The sequence below is a fragment of the Urocitellus parryii genome, chromosome 14, assembly GCF_045843805.1.
Source record: "Urocitellus parryii isolate mUroPar1 chromosome 14, mUroPar1.hap1, whole genome shotgun sequence".
NCBI lineage: Eukaryota > Metazoa > Chordata > Mammalia > Rodentia > Sciuridae > Urocitellus > Urocitellus parryii.
The window spans coordinates 48,876,635-48,899,906 of NC_135544.1; the positions used below are offsets into that span (position 1 = coordinate 48,876,635).

At 49.8% G+C, this 23,272-nt stretch overlaps 1 protein-coding gene across 1 annotated transcript in view; it reads right to left on the reverse strand.

Moving 5' to 3' along the window:
• Positions 1-19,369: 19,369 nt before the first annotated feature.
• The window catches only part of LOC113198750 (dihydropyrimidinase-related protein 2), a 60,776-nt gene continuing 56,873 nt past the window's right edge, over positions 19,370-23,272 (reverse strand). Inside the window, exons 12-14 of the mRNA XM_077792523.1 lie at positions 22,245-22,424; positions 21,302-21,467; positions 19,370-19,890 (exon numbers count right to left, since the gene is read on the reverse strand). Coding sequence (XP_077648649.1) covers positions 19,799-19,890; positions 21,302-21,467; positions 22,245-22,424 — 438 coding nt within the window. The 3' untranslated portion in view covers positions 19,370-19,798. The remainder of the gene's footprint in view (positions 19,891-21,301; positions 21,468-22,244; positions 22,425-23,272) is intronic.

The following is a 23,272-nucleotide window of genomic DNA, read 5'->3' on the forward strand; positions in this document are numbered from 1 at the left end:
ATCACTAACACTGTCTGGAAATGCAACCATGTCTATTTCCTGGGACTGAAATCTCTCGTCTTCAACTGGTTCTCACAGAAAGACCACAGGATGCACCCGGCCCCTCTGCGAACACTCGGGAAGGCAAAAACAAAGATGGCTCTGTGTGCCCCGTGCAGTCTGCCAAGACAAGCTGTGAACTCTTCCCCATCGTCTACGTTGACAAATGACGTCCCCAAGTCCACTGCTCCCCACATGAGTGCGGTCAGAGGCACAGGTCCTGGGGGCCATTAGGGCTTACAAATTTCTGGGTCCAAATTTCTGGGACTGGAGTTTAAGTTCTACTTGAAAGCCCAGGCATCCACAGAAACAAACAATCCAATAGGAGCTGTCTGACCTTTTAAATACCAGACAAACCCACTGCACCCTACCACGGACGTGGGGGGCTCCGCAGCTTCTAGCAGGAACTCATGTCATCCAAGCTCTGAACCGTTGTTTGAGATCCTCCCAGAAACGTTCAGGAATCCACACAATCCCTTGGATTCTTTTGTTTTGCCAAAAACCAAGTAACAAGACTACACATTTTCTAGCAGGGAAAATAAGGATTAAGCGTACTACAGCGCTGGGAGTGTCTTCCTGAGACCACATTAAGTCCACGCCAACCCTCTGTGTGTCTGCGATCACACATGGTTTGTGGAGTGAAATGGAGTCAGATTACTATAGAACTGTGTTTTCCTAACAGTATCCCTTTCTAACCGAAACTTCCAAGCTTCTCTTTCTCTGTATAGGATGTGAAATAAGCACTACATTTTTTAGGATGTGGTTCTTTCCAGACCTCCAAGGAATCCAGTTCAGATCATCACTGATTCTCATAAACAAGCTGGGGTTGCAATTGGAGCCCCCGAGTCTTCCAAGACATGAGCTTTTGTTGATTTTTTCTTTTATGCAACAGCATCATGCAAGTGGTAGGCTGTCTGGGTGTTTTTTCAATGTTTTTATTAGTGCATTATAGTTATACAAAATATCGGGGTTATTTTGGTGTAATCATACATGCATGGAATGCAGTTTCCTCCGTTTCAGTTCCTGGTACCTCTCTTTCCTACTCCTTTCTCCCATGTTCCCCTTTCTCTGCTGATCTTCCTTCTATTCACTTATTTGTTTTCAATTGCTTTACAGATATGCATAAAGGTGGAATTCTCTGTAATGTGTTCATGTATGTACAGGACGTACCTTGGTCAACTTCATTCCACAGTTCCTCCCTATTCCTCACCTCCACTGATCTCCCTCCTATTCCCGGTCCATGACATCACACACACAAAAAATCCTTACCTCTACCTACAGGAAGCCCGTCCAGTAACAAACTGCTAACAATGAGATGTATGAGCTTTTAGCAAGAACAATGTTTTTATTGGAGATTTGACAATTATGGACAGGAATAGGCAAATACCACTGCCCTTGTCTGAGACCCAAACTCAACTGCTGGTGCCTACTTCCCCTTGAACTTCGAGGATCGACCCCAGCTGCTCTCTACCATCTCGCTTCCCACCAGGAAAAGGGCATATTTTGTTTTGATTTTGAGCCGTGTAGCAGGTACAGGAAGCCCTTCACAGCCCTGGAGGGCAGGGTTCAAAGCACACCCATGTTGGCTCACACTGCGTAGAAGGGGCTCCAAGCCCTGGGACGTCTCCCACGTTTGAAAAGTACGCTCCAGCCGCTCTGCTCAAATCGCTGTTAAAAATTGTTTCCCAAATTTTGTGCCTTTTCTAATGGAGACGTTGGTGTGTTTTCTTGGCCCACCTAAGGTTCACCCTGAAGCATCCTCGAGACATTGCTGTCATGGCCAGCAGAGGGTACAGGTGCTGGAGCCACTCGCCCTGTCCCTAGGGCACCATGGAGCTGGCTCTACTGCTTTATAAAAGGTGCTACTGGCAATCAAATCAGTAAAGGCAAAGTGTGTGGGGCGGTTAAACGAAAGGGCTAGCATGCTTCCTGACTGGTCAGCACTCATCAGCCCGGTGGACATCAACTAAGATGCCCAGCATCAATCATTCTCTTGGTCAAGGAATAAATTTTACCCTCAGGGGCTTCCGTCACCCAAAGAACTGTCAGACGTCCATAACTCCCTACTGGTTCTTACTGTGGACAAGTAGAATTACCTGCACCCATAACATATTATAAACCATGATACTTTCTTTTTAAAAATATTTTTATAATTGTAGTTGAACACAATACGTTTATTTTATTTGATTATTTTTATGTGGTGCTAGGCAAGCGTTCTACCACTGAGCTACAACCCCAGCCCATAAATCGTGATACTTTCTAAGAAGAGAATGGAAGTTGTGGTTGAAAAAGAATTTGGGGGAACAACTAGGGGCAGGGCACAGGGAGCAGCTCTGAGCAGAGTGAGAATACACATTGGAATTGAGTAGTAGGAGTCTCTCTCCATGATAAAGGCCTCACACACTCCTTCCAAGTCCACTTCCAAGCAGCAAGTGAGGATGCAGATGAGGATGTGCTTCCTAACAGCAGAGTGGAGGCATCGATCAGCCTCTGGGATGGTGAACAGCCCTCTGTGTTTGCATGGGCTCTGGAGCCCACCCCTGGGCCAGGCTAACTGTGCTGACACAGGTGGAACTCTTCCCTTCTCTTCTACCTGAGACGGGGTCCAGCAGGTTAGCTACTGCAGCTGGAAATGGTCCTAGCAATTTGCTTGGCTGGGCGGGGTAACCTACATGTGCCAGGGCTGGGATTCCAGAGCTTTCCTGGTATCACATAGAAACAAAAGATCACGGAGATGGGAGCTGGAGTAAATTTATCAAACACAGCCTGCACACCTAGCTATACTTCTCCATTCCCCAGCAGAGCTCAGAGGACATTCCCAGGACGATGGCTTTGAGAATGACATCATTAAGCCAAACTCCAGGACAGTCTCACACTCTTTGGTGGCCATCTCCTGGATGCTGCTGTGATGTGACAGTGGAGGGTGCCTCCATGGATAGGGGCTCCCTGATTTCCTGGGGGATTGCAGAGTAGCAGAGGCCAACTCAGAACTTATCAGCAACAAGGTAACATGTTTGAAGTGATGGGCAGCAGGAGGGACGTGGTGAATCAGAATCTGGCGATCTGCATGATCTTTGCTCCAACGTGACTAACTGATCCCAGTGTCTCTGGGAATGGAGTAGGTAGGGACCCAGATAAAAGATTCCTTGATAGAAAAACTGCAGCTCTATTAGCTGGAAGCCTGACTGAGTCACCCCAACAGAGAATCTTGTCACCACAATGGAAAACCTTTGCTCCAGTTGCTAGTCCCAAACCACTCCAAGGACTCTTGATTAAAGAAACCAGGTCACCTTAAGGAAGAAGCCAACCACCCTGTCACAGGGTACTCCTCTGCACCTTCTCCCAAAGGATAGGGAACCCTAATAAATAGTGACCATGCACGGGAAAGGAGAAGACCTGGACCTTTGGGGTCTACAAGACACAATTTCAGAATTGACGCTAGTTTCTAAAGACCCCAGGGATCTTTGTGATCCGTAAGTCAGAGTGGGAACAGGGGTTATAAAAACCAACTAGCAAATGGAATTTTAGCTCAAGTCCAAATCACAGAGAGCCCACAGTCCTGAGAGCTGTCGCAACATGTGCATCTTTCTCTGTTTCCTGCATGTAGAAAGCACACACTTGACAACGGCGGCCATACTGGCTCTCTGACCCATAGGGTGAAGCTACTGTTGTAGGAAAGACTGAGCCCGGTCCCTGAAACATCCTCTCTCTGCTAACAGAAAAGCCAAAGCTTGACTACATTCCTAGAGGGCAGCTGCAGAGATCAGTAGCACCAGCGGAGATTCCGAGGAAGAAGGGCTGGTGGTACTTATCACCTTTCCCACCTAACGGATGTTTGACCCACCAGGAGGTGGACGGATCTTGGAGAAAGTGGATTGTTGGAAACATAAACAGATGTTGCTCCAGACGAGAAAACTTTCTGGGAGCAAATCAGAACAATTTTTTGCAGTTCGTATGCAGCACGGGATGTGGCAGATGCGTGGTTTCTCTCCACCAGTTTCCAGGGACCACCAGAAGCAGTTTGCTGGGATCGACAGAGCCAATGGTATACCTTCAAGTTTTGCCTCAAGGTAGAGATCTTGATGGTCTTGGTGCCCCACAGAAATCATGCTGACCCAGGGTACTGATAATGTCATGCATAAGAAAGAGCAAATTCCTTAGCTCCTTCGGGAAGATGACAAATGGCAGCTGGAGACGGAGCGTTGACCGTGCTGAGCTCTCCCTCCCAAGTGGCAGACAGACTATGTTCCTTTCACCTCTTGTCATTGAAAACTAGATTATACTACTTGGTGGGTCTTTTTCTATATTGCAAGGGAATATATCACATTAAATGCGCTATTCAGACCCATTTACCCATCAGGCTTCCAGTTTCGAGTGGAGACCAGAGGCCGAGAGTGACCGCAGCAGGTCAGCAGCCTCCAGGGCAAGGTGCTTTGTCACTTGGGCCTTATGACCCAGAATGTTCATGTGTAGTTTCTGCAGAAACCAGCCACACTTTGTGAAGCCTCTAACGAGCTTCAAAAGGGGAGTCGTAGTGCAGGGCTCTAAGGCTGAAGAGCAAAGCGTTGCCCTCACCTTCAGACAGGCGCTCTCCCTTTAAGAATGGCTCCTGCCACAGTGGTGACTGATAAGGACACACACCCGGCCATGACACATCATGCAAACATGTGACCTGAGCTCCCAGAATGAATGGGTGGTGTCTGATGCAGGGACTCACCAGGTTGCAGAGGCACATGATCAGAGAGGCAGGGAGTCTAGAATCCAACTGCAGCAGCTTCAGAAGGCAGGGGCAGCAGCGCCCAGGATCTCAGACGACCCAGACCCTGCACCCCTCCCTGGCCTCTCCTCCCTCAATCTCCCTCTATGGCCTCATGGGAAGTCCTCCGGACCCCTTGGATGAGGAGGGGAAAGGTGTCTGCCCTTGATGATGGTGATTCCACACACTGTGGGAACAGGAAAGGGCTGCTGCTTACGACCCAGTCAGGAGTACCTCCTAAAGGCAGGGCAGCTCAACCAGTGCCCTCACTGTCTTCTAGGGAGGGAGGAGAGGTGCCGTGGTGCAGTGATTCTGTGGAGTGGTTGATGTTATGGCACTTGCCGGGGATCTGGAGAAAATGAGATGGGGAGATGAGCAGCCAGGGTGTGTGGGGTGGATCTCTGAGAATACCCAGAGGGTGTGGAGATGCCTGCGTCCACCCGATGGCTTGCTGTGGGCATCCACTGCCATAGAAGGTCTTGAGTAGAGAGGTGTGAGCAGCATCTCACCTGGCCACCAGCAGAAGCTAGAGGGATGGTGCTGAAGATGGAGGCTCCACACACATCCACTGGCCTGGCCCTCTCTCCACCAAGGCTGGTCTAGCTACCATTGCTGCCTAACCCTCTGCAGGAAAAGGTGCCCTGGACAGAACTCCTTGCTCACCATCATTCCACACAGTGTGGCTTCCAACCAAAGAACTCATGTCACTGAAAAAATCAGTGAAGTGATGGGCTCATGCCCGCGGTGACAGTCACTTGGCTTACAGAGTCACCATGCCTAGAAAAGGAGGCCCTGACAGAACCCAGCAGCCTGGAGGGACAGACTCCTGAAAGCTCAGTTATGTCAGTTTAGGTGACAACATCCTGGAAAATCAGGGTTCTGTCTCATAAGAAGCAATTCAACTCATGTACCGTGGCTTCCTTCCATCATACTCAGAAGCCGTGAGCCCAAGAAAGGGGGGAAAATGGAAGTTAACTCTCTTTATTTATCATGACCCATGAATGTCTGGTTTTCGTCATTCCATCTTGAAGCTGTGCTGGTTTGGAGGTGTTGGTCCTCGCGGAAAAAATGCTTCCGCCAGAGACAAAGACCTTGGATTCATTATGACCTCGCTGGGCCCTTTTAAGTTCTCTTGCCTCTGAATCAACAGACAGGAAGGGTCCTTCTGTACTGAATGGGAGGGTGGATGCTGACTCCACGTAAGAGGGTTACTGCTGCACAAGGAGACAGGTGGGTCTTTCCAGAACCCAGATTCTCTGAGATTCTCATCGTACTTCCCTGCTCACCAAGGTCAGTTCACGGAAAACTATAGCAACTGAAACACAGACAAGACCACAGAGGACCCAGACCCTGCAGGAATCGAGACTGGAACATTCTCACAGGCAAAGAACCCCTCCAGGTTAGGTCCAGACTGAGGAAAAGAGCAAGATGGATGGGCAGGGAAATAAGGAGGTTCCTGTAAGTACAATTTTAATACTGGAATAGAGCACGCATCTGTGTACAGATTGCCCACATGCCTGCGCCCTCCCCCAGCTTCCCTGGATTATAATCTTTCATTATTGTGACATATTGTCCAACTAAGAGGCCAGACTAACTAGACACCAGATTTCATTTGGGTTTTGGTAGTTTTCTATGAATCTTTCCATCTATTCCAGGATCCAACCCAGAATATGATGCCTGGATTTGGTTGTCATGTCCCCTTAGTCCCTTCTTTGTCTGTGACCATTTCTCATGACGTTGGCACTTTTGAGGAATATCTGTCAAATATTTTGAAGAATATCCCTCAATTTAAGTTTGTGTTGATATTTCTCACATGACTAGACACAGGATGTTGTACCTGGGCCATGGTATTTTGCAAAGAATGCCACTGAAGTAAAGCGCCTTCTCGTCACATCACATCAGGGGATACGTGGTAGTCGGGTGACATCGATAGCAACGTCGCCGTCCATCTCTTGGTTCAAGTTGTGTTTGCCACACTCGCCCCTGAACAGTTGCTGTTTTTCCCTGTCTGTACTCTGTTTATCAGAAGTGAGTCAGTAAGCCCTGCTTGAACGCAAAGGGCAAAGAGCTGAGCTGTCTCTTGACAAGAGGAAGCAGGTGCACCTGTCATTCAGAATTCATCTGCAAAAGAGTTGCCTCTTTTCTGCATTTATTCATGTATGCAGTCATTTATTTTTACCCATATGGGTTTGTTTGTACTTTGGGTTATAATTCCAAGTGTTTATTTCATATTTCCAATTGCTCCACTCTGGCCGTAGCGAACCCTCTCGCTCTGAAGTGCTCCCACCCTTTCAGTTCTTGAGCCTTTGTCCCTCTGGCCCTACAAGATGCTCCAGATGCATCTCATATTTTCCCGACACTGGCCCTAGAATCAGCCATTTCACCAAAGAACTCTGATCATTTCACTGGAGGATGGTTTAGAAAGCAAGGCCTGAGCACTGGGTATGCTGTGACTGGGGTGCCATCGATTCCAGGTTTTCTCAGTGGACAAAGCTAATGTACCTGTATGTGCTGACCCAGGTCTATATGCACACCTATCATAGCTCCTGTGCCCATCCATCTGTGTATAAATGTTCCTGATGTAATCCGGTACTCTAATCTAGTACCACAGAGTTCGTTGTAACTCTTCCTCTTGTTTATCTGTAACTTTGAGGAAAGAAAGCTAGAAACATCAATGAAATCTACTAAACTATGTTACATCCATGTATTAATATATCACAATGACTCCTGCATATGTATGCATATACATATATATGTATATATATAATTATAATGCACTTATTGAAATAATAATAATAGAAGGGATATCAGTAGAGCAGACCAAGAAGATCAGTGGGAGGGATGAAGGAAGGGGAAGGGAAGGTGCTAGGGAATGAGATTGGTCAAACTATGTTACATGCGTGCACAAATATGGCATAATGGATCCCACTATTATGTATAATTATAATGCACCAATAAAATATTTAAAATGAACTGGGCACAGTAGCTCATGCCTATAACCCCAGCAGCTCAGTAGGATCTCAAGTTCAAAGCCAACCTCAGCAACTTAGTGAGGCCCTAGCTAGATAACTTAGCAAGACTCTCTCTCAAAATAAATAATAAAAAAAAAGAGCTACGGATGTGGCTCAGTGATCAATTGCTCCTGGGTTGGAATCCCTGCTACCAAAACAATAAATAAATAACAAATAAAACTAAAATACTGATTTTTTAAAGGAAATAAATGATCCAGCGTGTATTAACAACATACATGTTTATAATTTATATTAAATTTAAAATGGCTGTAAGAACTTGTCATAAAGGTTCCATCAAAACCTTATCCTGCAAGTCAGGCTAAATTATGAGATGAAAATATGTGATCTTGAAAGCAAAAGGCCTCCTCCTGCTGTCATCTGGCTTAGTTACAGACTTGGTATTATTTCTTGTCTGATTCAGGAAATATCACTACAGATTTAATGCAGGAAAAATTCCACCAAGTAAATGTGGATTCATCCTTAATGTGGGTCTGGCATGTGAGAATATGTTGACTGATTTTTTTTTCTTTCCCTTGGTTTTCCCTTTCACCTGGTATAAAGGCTGTGGCTGGTACTTAACTCCCAGTTCATTACTTTGGTTACAGTCTTCCAGAGAGTGAAGATGAGGGACTGGGAGCTGAGTCTTCATCAGGCAGATCTGGGGTACACAAGTGAGATTATTTTCATCTCATAATCTTCATCTCGCCACTGAGTCTGGAGAGTCACAAGCGTGACCCACAGATGAAGGCCAAGACTGACTCCCCAGGTGAGGCTGTGCCTCCTCCTGTGCATGGAGGAGCTGCACCTGACCACACAGGAGCGGTGGCCCAGAAACTCCAGCAAGCTGCTGCATTCTGCTGCGCCCACCTGCCCTTCCTGGTTCTTCGGGTTCTCCAACCCATTCCCTGTACAGCCCATGCCCTGCATGAAATTTTCTGTTAAAGCAGCTTCCTTTGGTGCAGTGAGTTCCTGGGCGCTTCTGCACATCTCTTCCAGGATTTCTAAAGTCCTGTCGTGCTATGGTTTTCTAAGTCTCCGCCCTTTGCAGAGGACACTGTGTGCCCAGGGCACGCTACTCCTATGTGTGATGGCAGCTAAGGAGACCGATTGATGCAACTCTCTGCGGGGAGGGGACAGAAAGTGTGTGCTAGAATAAAACGTAAACAGAATACTGAGAGAGATGCTATCCGAGGGAAGGGGAAAATGTTTTCTGGTAACAAAAACAATCGCAGGGTTCAAAGACAGCGATGACATTTCATTGCAGACAAGGTGCTGTCTCTTTTTTCAGAACTATTCTAAATTTTTAAAAAGACATTTTTGAAAACTACCTGCAAGAGAAAATTTTTCAGTTCAATTTTTCAATTCCAAATAGAGAGATAGAATGTCCCACATTCATGACCAGAATCTCAGCAGTTCATAAGCAGTGAATGTGTCACCTGTCCCTGTCATCGAAGTGTTTGACAGACTCATCCCAGTGAAAGCAGAGCTCCTCTCTAACACAGGACGCCACGCCTTCCAGGTGCCCTAAGTGACAAGGCCTAACCTCACTCCTCTGGGCATCATGTGTCAAAAGACAGCCAGGGAGGGTGTGGGAGGAGAGTCAGGGCCAGGAGAGAACAAGGTGAAGTTGGTCAGCAGTTTGGCCAGTCACCAGGGACTTCAGAGAATGCGTTGGGACCTGGGGACCCTGACTACAGAACATCAATATGAAGCACTAAGGCAGGCTGCAAGAGGAGATGAAGGGCATGACCTCCATTTTATCTGTTTGGACAAGTGATGACAGTACTGTCCACCCTATCGGAAAGTAGGTCACCTCTAACAGGAAGACCTATGACTTGGGCCATCTGAGATTCTGTCCCCAAGCCACTTGTTTAGTGACTTGTCCAATCTGCACTCCCACTTCACGTCATACATAACTCTCTAAGCTGGAGTCATTTCGGTCCCCACACAGGATGCCAGCACCAGTTCACATGGGATTGGCTGGGTGCTGGTTAGGACGCAGGCGTTCCTGCCTTGGGTAGGGCCAAGTCCTCTCCAGGGTCCTGGCACTTGGTGGTGCACAGCTCATACACTGCTGCCATCTAGTGGACAACTGTGCAACCTGCCAGAGCCAGCTCCAGGCTCATTCCAATTCCCCACCAGCACTCTGTCAACCAAGATGATCCTCATCCAGGAGGGGAAAGACAAGGCAATGCCTTTAAAGGAATCACACATTTAGAGGCAAGCTGGCAACGGACTATTTTTTTAAGTAAGAACCTTGAGGGACAAGATGCTTATTCTGAAATGGGGAAAGGTGCCTGGTAGATGGTGGCAGAATGGAGGTGGGGTGTAGAGAAGATGAAAAACTCGGAAAAACTGGCAGTAAGATGGCCAGTGGGGTGATCCTTTAAGAGCATTATAAAATTTCAATAAGCGACCCCATCCCAGATTTGCAACTGAGTCACTGAAGACAAAGAGAAAGTTGGGGGCATAAAAGGCAGGACCAGAGAAACAGGACATCTGGTCAACTTGGTCCCCAAGGAGTTAACATCAAAACCCTGAGTGCAAGGGGGAGATGGGTTCCCGTGGAGAGGAACCGGGCCTGAGAGTCCTTCGGGTAGCTCTGTGGGCCATTTCACCTTCTTTGTTTGTTTGTTTTAATTCCATTTTTATGTTTTAACTGATTCCCTGTGAAGTCTTCCCATCCCCTCAGTAGCGACCTCTTCTGGCCTGCGTGTCTTGGGGTCCAGAGTCACAATCATCGCCCTCCCGTCTTCCTTCCCCTCTAGACTGAGACCTCGTTGGATTCATCTTCCACCTCACTGGGGGCTGCCCGCGGGGTTGGAGGACGGCTGCCTCTCTACAAGGGTCAAAGAGATTCCTGGCGTGAGTGTGCACACCCCACTGTCCTTTCTCCTCCCCAGGTAAGCCCCCGTGAAGGGAACGGGGGAGTGGACACAGAGGACAGCCACATCTGCAGCTGAGACATGACCAGGAAAGCTCTGAGGCACAGCTGGGACCCAGTGCCCGAAGAGCCACACTACACTACAGACCCTCTTCTCTCAGATGGAGGTGATAAGGTCACCATCTAATGAGGGACACTGGCCTAGGTGTTACCGTTTGGAGTTAACCAAGGGCACTGGCATCAACGGTGTTTGCCAGCCCAGCACCCACCCCTCTTCCAGGCCTCACATCCCAATTTTCCTTTGGAGAAACACGAAACACACACACTCTCTCTCTCTCTCTCTCTCTCTCTCTCTCTCTCTCTCTCTCTCTCTCTCTCTCTCTGTAGGAAGCCACTTGCCTGCAGGTGGGCCCCAAGATTAATTCTGGCCAATGGGATGTGAGCAAAAATTATGTCTGTATCCAGGCTGGACCTGGACGTCACCTCCCTCTTCCTCTTCTGCAAGCCTAGAGGAGGCCCCTGGAGGACACTGCTTCTGCGATTGGAGTGGCCTGGGGTCACTGTTGCCACTTAGAAGAGACTCACACAGGAGAGCCCTCCCTCCACCCCAGGAACAGGTGGCCCCCGAGAATTGAAGGCTATTTGCCCCCAAAACAAGCTTACAGTCTCCTTCAAAGGAAAAGAACAATAAAAGCCAGCACCTGCCTGGTGCTGATCATGGCAGGCACCAGATACCTTATTCAATCCTCCCTATAAACTGACAGAGTGGAAAACACTGATAATTCTTGGAGAAGGAAGCTGGGACGCAGGCACACAGCCCGCAAGGGGCAGGTCTGGATCTGGTGTCTAAGCCCAAATTCGTTGGGCTCCAGCTGATAACTGCACATAGATAAAAGGGAGAGCAGCTAGGGAGTAAGGCTCAGAGGAGATCCAAGAGGGAAAAGCTAGGGGCGCCCTGGATACAATAATAACCAGCACCTGCTGACCACTTCCTGACGCCGGTCCTAGTGTCCCTTCACACCAACTCACCAAAGCCGCACAACCACCACGGGGGAGGTGCTATTATGAGGCCTGTCCTACGGAGGAGGAAACTGAGGCCCGGGCATTTCAATGACTGGTCCACAGGCCCAGCTGAGCCGGGACACCCGCCCACGCAGCGTGGTCTCTGGCTCCTCCCACGACCCAGTGAGACTTGGTCATTCCTTGTAATAGACTGGGACAGTTTTGTGTATTTCTGTCCCCGTACGTCTGCCTGGCACGCTGTCCTTCCTCGTTCTTCAGGAAGCCTCAGTCTGTTCCAGGGAAGAGCCAGTCCCACCGAGTCAGCTCGTCTAAGACACCTGGTGGGAGCGCTTCTTGATTCTCTCGGGGGCTTGCCCATCCGCCTTGGGCTCCCTGGTTTCCCCCCAGGAACCCCTCAGCCATGGCTTCCTGGCCACCCTTTGGGACCTTCTAATTTTAGGTCTCCACCTTCATTCTGGTGCTTGAGCCAGCCAATCCTGGGGGGCCTCGGGGCTGGGACTTTCCCCAAGGCTGCAGGGAGGTCCTTACTGCCCCACCCTGGCCCCCTTCTGGCAACTTTCCATGACAAAGTGCCTGAGAAAAGGGGAGGAAATATGATTTGGGCTCACAGTTCAGAGGTTTCAGTCCATAGTCAGCCCCTCGCTGTGGGCAGGTTGGAAGGCAATGGGGTACCCAGGAAGGGGCGGGCACTGCTGAGGACAAGACAGATCCTCCCAGGACACACTGTGCCCCCCTACGTCCCCCAATAGGCCCCACCTCCTGAATGTTCTCCCACCCACCTTCAGCACCCCCATGGGGACCTCTAGGAGGGCCTAGTGGAAAGTCCTAGGTCACTGAGTGCGTGCCCTCAAAGTGGGACCCCCTCCCTGTCTCCCCACACACTCTTCTGCCTCTCCCCCCCACTCCAGTTCAACACAGATCACTTGTTCTCCATGTGCTCTGACCACGACGTGCCACCATCTGTCTCCCTTGCCAGAGGCCAAACACATGCCACCTCCTGATCTTGCTCTTTGAACCTCCCAAATGGTGACCTGAAGAAGGCTTTGGTCTCTGTAAGCAAGCTGCCTCGGGTGTTTTGTTGCAGTCATGCAAAGTCAGAGGACCTAAGTGTCAAGGCTGAGCAAAATACCAACCCTCCACCATCCTGAAGAATGTGGAGGTTAGGATGCAAAGGAACCTCTGCCGGAGGGGAGGGAGGATGACTCTGTCCTCAGAAAGGAGGACCGGCTGTGTGTTAAGTGAGTCGATGGAAAATACTGTTAGTGAAGATGAGCCAAGTTTACTGACCATCGAAAACCTATAGAGTTGAGGAGTGGGGGTTTGACCAAGGGGAAGAAGGATGCCCAGAGGGACACGGGGATAACTACTGAGGAGAGAAAGGGGGACGAGTGCTGGGGAGGCTGGTAGCTGAGGCGAGGTCGGGAGGCTGAAGGTGCGTGAAGTCGGAGGGCCGGTGCAGGGGCAGGGGTGTGTGGGAAAGCCTGAGAGGGAGTGGAGATGAAGCAGAGAGCCCACCTCCCTCCATCCCGGAGGGCTCCCCAATCCACCCCAGGGATGCCTGGCTGCTCTCCAAAATATATAGTAAAACAGACTGTCTCCCTCCAGCAGAGGGAGCTCAATGCCACCAACAGATTGACAACAGCCTGCTCTTTCCCCTTGACCCTGGGGATGGGCCAACAGAGGCCTCCCCAAGAGCTGAGCATCACCCCCCCACCCCCGGCCCTGCCCAGGCCTTAGATGCTGGAGAAACCAAGGAGGGGCGCTCAGCAAGTGGGCCCTGGTGCCATGCCCTGCAGGTCCTCTTCCCTTGGACTGCAGGTCCTGAAGAGCTGGGCAGCCAGACAGCTCGTCCTCCCCGCCTGCCCCCTCCTTCCTGGGGGTCCACCCTGGGTTCTCTCAGGGTCCCTTGATGGAACAGAAGCCTAAGGAGAAACTCTTTGAGTGCATTCAGCGTTTTGCAGATTTGGGGAAAGAGACACAAGATAAAGCTGCAAACATGTGATCCAGGTCAGGGGCATGGCTAGAGGACACAGGGCTCCCGCTGGGCACCCCCACCCCCACTGCTTCTTGTTGGAGGCTGCGTGGAGAATGAGGTGCCCCAGGATGGGGGGGGGGTGTGGAACTCTAGCACTAAGCCAGGCTTAGCTGACAAACACCATCACACGGGGCACCTCCATGTAATCAATTATTTAACCATGAAACTCTAAGCCCTGGGGCTCCAGCACTCCCCACAAGGTCCCTGCGGTTGTGTGGAGCCCCGTAGGGAGGCTGCACCTCTCAGCCTCCACAGACTCCACTGCTCCTGGTGCCCAGAGCCCGTGACCCTCCCGTGGGCACCAGCCCCCTCCAGAGCTAAACCTCAACCGAGTGTCAGTGCGTGTGCCTATCTAGTCTCTTGGGCCCTTTCCAAAGTATTTTTATGTCCTTTTTCAAAATCCTCATAAAATTAATTATGCTACTCAGTCATGTACAAACACACATTCATGATTTTACCAAATCAACAGTTTCCCCAAATCTTAGCTCTAAAATTGAATTATTAGCTTTCAGTGACCCTCATCCTCCCCTGATTTCCTCCTGGGGCTCTGCTGGGGTAGGCTCTCTCACTTCTTACCAGAGCCCTCCCACTTTCAAGTTCAAGTTGGCTCCCAGTGATGGCCCCAGGGCTCTTTCCTGCAAAGCCTGCCTGCCCCTTTCCTCCCTGGGCCTCAGACCACAGGCCTTCTCCTCTGGCACTTCCCATCCCCCTCCCCCTCCCCCTCCTAAGCCAGGGCTTTCCCACCGACAGTGAATAAGGACAATTGAAAACACGCCCCATTTCCTCCAGCCTTTGAGTGTCCATCCCTCTCCTACTTCAGTGTGGGGAGACAGCTAGACACAGTGCAGCTATATCCCCTGTGTCTATTTGGGCTCTTTTCTGGATTCTTTTCCATTATTTCTTACATTCACACTGCTACCAATATCTTATCTAATTATAAGGGTTTTCTATGATTCATTGCTGTCTACGAGGCCAACATTTCATTTTTCTCTTATTATAAAATTTTCTGGCCATTCTTAGATATTCTCAGATCATTTTTTCCTAATTTCTGAAAAGAAAATATTTTCCCACCTGTGTCTGTTGAGGACAAATGCCCGTTTCTGATAATAAATCCTCCCTTACAAACCAACTGGCCCCAGGCCGCCTGGACTCAAAACCTGCTTCTGAGCAAGTTGCAAGGCTGTTTCTGACCCCTCATCTGCTCCACAGCACAAACCTGATGCCTCCTTCATAGGTTGCTGTGCAGAGTAGCAGAGCTAGGTGTGAAGCCCTTAGAGCGGAGCCTGGACATCGTGTTAGCTGTCATCGCCACGGTGACTTTAACCAGCAGATTGCTCTGTTCAGCAGTCAACACCATCTCTGATGGCTCACAGTCCTGCAATCTCTGCAGTCCACCAAAGACCTTGACAATCCCCAGTCTTCATCTCCTAATCGTTTCTGTCTCGAGACGAGAGACATTTAGGACACTGTCTGCAGCAGCCTCCTCCAGATCCTGGCAAGCCTCTGCTCTGCCCACGCCCCATTCATGGCTTGCCCTTTACTAAAGGTCTAGGAAAGCTGGGGATTCAGCTGCGGCTGGTTAGATAACATCATCTATCTTTCAGAGAGGGTAACTCAGGCCCACAGCAGTGAAACCGTTTTCTGAAGACATCCCTGATCAGCAGCACTGTCAGGGCTGAGGCCCACCTCCGTCGATGGGGGAAGGAAGAGATGGGCCTTCTATTCAACTTGGGCTCCAGAAACTCGCCAGAGAATGGAGCTTCCCACTCCTGGCACTGCAAGGCCAAGCCACTTCCCAAAGGCTATGTGTGCCACTTACTCTTCCTACATGCTCCAAAATGTGCCTCTGGAGTAAATCACACCCACAAAGTTACGTAGCTGGTCCAACCATTTAACAAGGCGCTAGTGCCCGGATCCATTTCTAGAGACCCCCTGGCCAGTCCCCTGCAGCCTGCCTCCTGCCACTCTTGCCATCCACCAGGAGTCACTAAGACACAGCTTAGGAGGCCCTTCCAGGACAGCTTTGGTACCTGGGCCCCAGCAATCCTCTTCTCAAATGGGCCCGAGCCTGCTTCCCATACCTGCCTGAGCTCCTGCTGGGTCTGTCCTGCAGACAGTGGCCCTGTCGGCTGTGAAGGACAGCCCTTGTCAGCATGTGCACACACACCTCTGTTGGCATGGACAGGAACCTGAGCCTCTGAGGTGCGGGAGGACACTGGTGTGGTCTGGGCATTGGAGACGGGCTGTGGCTCTGGGGTCTCTGCTTTCTCTCACCGCAGGCCTTCACACATTAGGGTGAGGTGTCTCATCCCCCTCTTTGGGCAGATGTGATTCCACTGGACCACAGAGGCAGCTCCCAGCACTGTGGCTACCGAGAGGACCCAGGACTCTCCCTCTAAGCTGACTCGGGATTTTCTCGATTTCTTCTCAAGGCCTCATTTATTTCTTTTGTCACTGGTCACTGTAAATGTTGGAACTGGCAAAATCAGTGCTCTCAGAGCTCCGGAAGTTTCCAGGCCCAGGGCAGACACTCAGTGCCAACCCACTTGGGTCTTGGGATCCCCGCTTTTATTTTCCTTTCACCCGATGAGTCTTTATGAAATCTTGGGACCAGGTACATATTTTTGTAAGTCACTCATTTCCTGTTTGGATAAGTTTGGACAGAAATCCAAAAGGGAGGGAAGGAAAGAGGAGGAAGGGGGAAAACAGAGAAAACGACTTCGACCCTGTGATGGCCCCGGAACCCGAGGCCAGCACCTCACGCAGTTCTCAGGAGCGGCGATGCCCGCGACGCGTCAGTTAACCGGCGACTGCAGGAGCAAGACCTGGCCCTGAGCCGCACCCTTGGCCCTTGGCTGAGGGTAGAGGGAAGCACTGGGGTTTTCTCTCTGGTTCCCTAGCAGCTCCTCTGCTGAAGGGTGGGTTCAAGTCAGCGTGATTCAGTCACCCACCTTTAACGCACCCAGGCAGCACGAGGGTTTTCCACGGTACAGAAGGAGGAGGCCCTGAGACAGAGGGACCCCACCTGAACCTCAGGTGCTCCACTGACTCCCAGGATCAGTCGTATGTCCACAGCAGGTTCCTGGGGACCTCTGGCCTCTCTGGGACATGTTCTATGAATTTCTGACGTTTGTGGGCTGGGGTCGTGGCTCAGTGGTAGCACATTCGTCTGGCATGTGTGAGGCACTGGGTTCGATCCTCAGCACCACATAAAATAAATGAATAGAATAAAGGTCGCCTGGACATGGCCACCGTGATGGGGACCGAGTGTCAAGATGAGATGACCTACGTTTTGATGCTGCACTTGTCCATCTACAACTAAAAAAATATTTCTAAAAGATGCTACTTTAAAAAAAAAATTCTGACATTCGGCTTCCGTGCACCCCACAGGATATAGTTTGCTTGGGATGAGACCTTATCCTATGGCCTGGACATGGCCACCGTGATGTGGTCCGAGAGCTCCTTAACTGGTAGAGTCACCAAAACCAAGCCAAGCCAGAGCTTCCGTGAATATCCAGGGGAGAAGCATTTCTGGAAACCAAGCAGCCACCTCCTGAGCACCCCAACACAGACACACCCCTGAAACAACCACATTTTGCTTTATTAGGTGTTCCATGGTGATATAACACAGAGTTCTTAAGGAATAATAAACACGAGACTTGTCTTTTACCATAATTATTTTGCCATTAAGACAGTGGTTACAAAAAAAAAAAAAAAACAAACAAAAACAAAAGTCTCTTCTGGTTACACACATGATCAGCTTTAGCACTGAAAGGTCCTCCACTCAGGGGTCACAATCACAATCGCAAGGATTAAAAACCATCTATTATTAAGTCCTACACTGTTTTAGAGCATCAAGTCACTGCAGTTATTCAGTTCTGAGACACTGTCGATTTATTTTAGCATTTACATATGACATTCGTTTAACAGACACACACAGCAAGCCAACAGGTAAACATGCTTACACAGCCTGCGGAAATCTTCAGATTTTAAACTGTTTTTCTTTTCTTTTCTTTTCTTTTTTTTTAAGAAAACAATCAAACAACCAAAGTTACCATGACCTGGTACAGGAAAAACAGGAAGACAAGTGAATACTGACGAGCTGCTTGTGTTTCTTAGAATTGAAACAAAAATGTTTTCCAACTTGTTCAAATTTCCTCTAAGTGAAGGTAAGAAAGAAAAAAAAAAAAGAAACAAATATATTAAGTCAACCAATTAATTTTTCAAAAGTGCAATTCACCTTTAAAATAACAAATAAACAACAACAAACCAAAACCCCGACCATAACCCCGAAGGCAAAACGTGTGGATAGACAAGCGTCAAGATGTGATGACCTACGTTTTGATGTTGCACTTGACAAAAGCAGATTTGGTTTCATAGAAGCCTGCAGACCTGACATTGCTTACAAGGACCTGGAAACAGGTTTGGAAAGAAATGCGACACAAGTCAGCAGGGACAGAAAGCAGCCAGCTAGTGTAGGGGGGTTCTCTGAGCCAAGGGAAGGGAGGAGTGTGAGACACGAGGCCACCGTGGTCTAAGTGGGCCACATGCTGGACTTGAAAGGTTTTCTCCCACAACAGCCCTGATGTGACATACAATACATACAACATTTTTCTTTCCTCTTGCAAAGTGAACAGGTCTTGAAGTCAAAGTTCCAAGGGATTTTCTGGGTTGACAAGTTCTCCCTATGTTGCATTACATCTTTTGAAATAATTGAACGGGAAAAAAAAAAATGGTCTTTTCCCCCTAAGGGAAAAGGCCCAATATAGAAACTTTCCAGGAGAAAAAAGATCTGACCCTCAGGGCCAGACTCCCATGGGCAAGGCCCCTCTAAGGTGGTAGATGGCTTGCGGTTGGCTGGTTCACCGGGTTACTGGGTTGGATTTATGGATTGGGCCAGTTAGCTCTGCATTTTTCTCCAATGCTCGGCTCTGTGTGGCTCCATACTGGGCCCGTCCTGGACAGTGTGGGTGAGAACCCAGCCCATCCCTGCACCTGGTCAGAGTCTTAAAGTCAGACACACCTCCTCGTGACGGTGGGCGGGTAGCACCACTCTTCCAGGACCAGGATAACATGTACTATGGTCACAAGGGCAAAGCTCAAGTCCTGCTGGACAGGTTCTGGCCTCAGTAAAACTGTTACCCTGGCAATCGGAAAAGACAACGGGGACGGGGGAAAAATACCATCTCAGAGACAAGGGCCAGAGGAAACATGGAGAAAGAGTCAGATATCTGAAGGTACTCATGACTGACAACACTAGAGAGAGAGAGAGAGAGAGAGAGAGAGAGAGAGAGAGCAGAAAAATGGCAAAGAGAATCCTCAAAAGATCTAATCTGCTGCAAAATCTAGGCCCAAAAAGAAAACTTGCCCTTTCTCAACAGTTGACCCAGAAGATTACAGAATGGCGATGTGGACACTTTGGAGCCTCTCAGGAGGGACAAAGCGAGTCTGCCAACCCCCCTGAGTCAGCATGATGGTTATATAATTGCATCATTAGGATGTCCAGTTCAAACCCTGTGTGTTAATATTGAATCAGACTTTCCAATTTAGTATTTAAAAAAAAAAAAGAACAAAACTCTAGCCCACCCCCTACCCCTCCCCAGCCCCACAAAAAAAAAAAAAAAAAAAAAAAGCTTTTTAAAAAATTTAAAAAGAAAAGGAAAAAAAGGCAGCTCTGGGCAATTCACTGTATCTCCCCCCATGAGAAGGAAAGATGCTGACGGGCACAGGGGGGCGCCGTGGAGGGCGCCCTCGCTGGGGTTTGCTTTGTAGCATGTCTGAGTGTTGGGTGCAGCTCCGTGTGGGGACGGGTGGCTAGGCTTGGGTGTGGTACTCATGTACAGGGATGTAGGTGACAAATTCGTAACTCCAAGTGAGAGACGGAGTGCAGGGCCCAAGAGGGAGCCCCAGGAACTGGCTGCCCACAGCAACTATCACAGGCTCTTAAAAAAAAAAGAGGAAGAAGAAGAAGGAGAAGGAGAAGGAAGGAAGTCTCAGAATGTCCTCAGGTATCCCATCCCCCATTCCCCAGTGGCCTGCAGGCCAGAGCTCTAGCCCAGGCTGGTGATGTTGGCACGGCCACCAGGGGGCGCCACGATGCGCTGGGTGGTACGGCGGGGGATGTTGTCATCAATCTGAGCGCCTGGAGGGAAGGGGAGAGAAGACAGGGGTGAGGGGACACAGCAGTAAAACAGTCTCCTGCTTTAAACCCAAAAAGCAGTCTAGAAGGGGTGCCGGGCACAGCCTTCTCCGTTTTTTTTTTTTTTTTTTAAAAAAAACATGAGCTCAAACCCCAAAAAGGAGATGGACCAAAGTTAGCCCAAGAATTACATCCAGGACAAGCAGTCCTCGTGGGGGCCTGGCTGGATCCATTAGTGGGGAAGTAAAACCACAGATAAGACCCCGACTTTTCACCCTGCAGCCTGTCCTGGTTCCTAGGGGGGCAGCTTTTCTGAGGACACAGCAATCTCCCCCTCTGGTATCGTGTTTCCTAGTCCTACACACGCAATGAGGAGCAGGAACACAGGAGCATCTGGGAACCAAAATCCCAAATCCGAAACACTCCCAAATCTGAAACTTTTTGAAAGTCCACGTGACCTCACTAGTGGACAGTTCCCCAGCTGGCCTCGTGTGGGGGCTGCAGTCGGAACACATGCACTCTAGAATAGCATATAGAATTTCCTTCTGATCGTGGACGGTAGATACAAAACATGAGTGAACTTCATGTTTAAACTCGGGGCCAATCCCCAAGATATTTCATTATGTCTACGCAAGTATCCCCAATATTTAAAAAAAAAAAACAAACCTGAAATTTGAAACACTTCTCATTCCAAGTACTTGGGATGAGGGACCTGCACTTTTATATAACTGCATGACAAAAACAAGGTTCATTCTTTAAACTTTTTGAAAATGGGTAATCTATATATGGCCTATATGGCAATTTTCTAGAAAAAAAAAAAAAAGAGACCTGACAAGAAAAACATCTAATGAGTTATTTCTTTAACATATGGCAGGACTCTGGAGGGTGGGAAGCTCTGGTCACAGGCCCAATGAAAGAGGGGAAGGAAGTTTCAAGGAAGGAAACCTTAAAATCTAGACCTTTCCTCTCATCAAGGGAACATCACATATTTTATCCCAGCAAATAGCTAACAGCTCTCCAATGGCTCTGATCTCAGCATTTTGGTCGAACGTCAACTCAACTGATCCTCACAATCCCATAAGGGAGCTGCTACCGTAGTCCCTGTTCCACGGAAGAGGAGACTGAGGCCCACGTGGAGCTGGGCTATCGAGTTTGCTCCAGACTCCGGGACTACTCCCCCTGGAATAGCAGTGTCCTTCCTGAGGATGGATACAACTAAAAAAAATGTCCTTGCCATCTATTAGACCCTGGACCTAGGAGGGGCCTGGTAGTGCCACAGGTGGCATAAACGAATGTGGAGATTCTGACTCTAAAGATGCATCTCGGGTGACAGGAGTGTGTCCCACCTCCCACTGCAACTGCAACCTCACGGAGCTGGCCTACAGAGGGGCCCCTGGGCAAGCCGGGAACCTACCAGACAAGCTGAATCCAGACTGGTGCAGGTTCCGGACAGGCGGGGCCTGCTGTTTGGCGGGAGACGTCTTGGCTGAGGAGGCTGGGGTGACCGTCTTGGGTGTCACGGACACCTCGCACACAGGTCCGTCATACAGGCCGCGAGGGACTCCTCTTAACTCTGCCAGCTGCAAAACACAAGAGCCCCTCTGCTCAGGCCACAGAGGACACCTCCCCTGCTGGGAAGGAACATGGCCTGGAGCCCAGGCGTGAGGAGATGGAGGGCTTTCCTTACAGACGGGAACAACAGGGACTCATGTGGCAGAGGATCCCTCAGCTCCAGGCCCAGCTCCCACGAGGTGGGCTACAGGTAACTGGTTATTCCACAGTAACTAACATTTTTTAGATTTCTTCCCAAGGCCCCTCAACCTTAGACCCTGGAAGAGTCCCCTAAACTTACAGTATCATGTCCGAGATCTGCCCCAAGCTCTTTCTAATCTCTCTCTTCCTGTAATTCTCATAGGGCTCCATCCTTCCCCTGCCTCCCAGACCCCAAGCACCAGCTGTGCCCAGACACGGTCGGCTTCCAGGCTCATGACAGCCTCCCTCTCCAGTTCCTGCACCTCCCTTCTCTGACTTGATAAACTCCTACTTCACCTTCAAAACCCAACTCGAAATGCCCCCTCCCAGGACACCTTCCCTGCTCTGGGCTCACGGCAGCTCCTCGCCACAGCACACGCTGCAGGACCACAGGGAGGCACACGCTGCCCTGGCTGGCTCTGAGCAGGCTTCTCCACCCGGACCTCCAGCACCAGGAATAAGAAGATCAGGTCTCCTCATCCCCACGTCCCTCTGTGCTCATCCCAGGATTCTGACGTCAGTGCTTCATACATGTCGGTGGAACTGAACTTAATCCAAGACTTAAAAAAAAAAAAAAAGAAATTCCTAAGAACAAAAGCACTTACCCTGCTCCTTGCCTTGATGCGCTTGTAAACAAAGTCGGGGAAGGGCTTCCGGGGAACGTAGCGCCCTGAGCCCTCGGTGACGTGCAGAGTGCCGTCCTCCAGGACGATCTTCCCCTGGCTGATGACCACCAGAGGAGAGCCCCGGCACTCCATGCCCTCGAAGATGTTGTACTCCAGAGACTGCAAGAGGGGAGCACAGGAAGTTCAGCGCAGGCCCCGCCCCTTGCCCCTGCCAGAGTCGGGGCACGAAAGGTCTCTTGCCACCTTCTCCGGCAGGGCAGCCCCACCTCTCACTGACCCTCTAGGCCCAGGCTGGGCTGCGTGGCCCAGCATTTTGACAGGCGTCTCCTATGAGACTTCTCCTGTTGGCTCTCCTCCATCATCAACTAAGGGACTCTCTTACCACCCATGGCATCTCAGCCACAGTAACATCCAGGAGCTGTGTGACTCTGGGCTAGGTCACTTTAACCCTGTCTCAGAGCTTTGGTTTCTTCATCTGTCACCTTTCCAAGTCTTCACTGACAATGACAACACAAAAGGTTTCATCCCTGTGTAGTTCGTCAGAGAACCCTGACATCTCTGAAAAGCCCTTCAGAAGGTGTGTGTCAACCTGGGTCAAGCCATCCACATTATCCCACAACCCCTTGTCTAATAAATACCTCTGCTTGAACCCTTCCAGACAGAGACTGAACCTAGGGCCATCTTCCTGGGTCCCCACCCCAGGTCTGCCATTTGCCAGCTGTGTGAACCTGGACAAGTCCCTAACACCTTCCTCATCCGTAAGTGGCTAAGACCCACTTCAAAGGACAGAGGCCAAGAGCAAATGAAATGAAAGCAGCTATCTGGGGCTTGGCACCGAGGGACATTTGGCTCTTTACTGGCCTACCAGGGTGTGAGCCCTTTGGCAACCAAGGCCTCATGTGACACTTGTACTAAGCCTTGTCACCTAGGAATGAGCCCCTGGAAGGGCTCTGGGGACATCTCACTTTCAAACGCTGGATGGAGGGACCAGCCCCACGGCTCAAAGT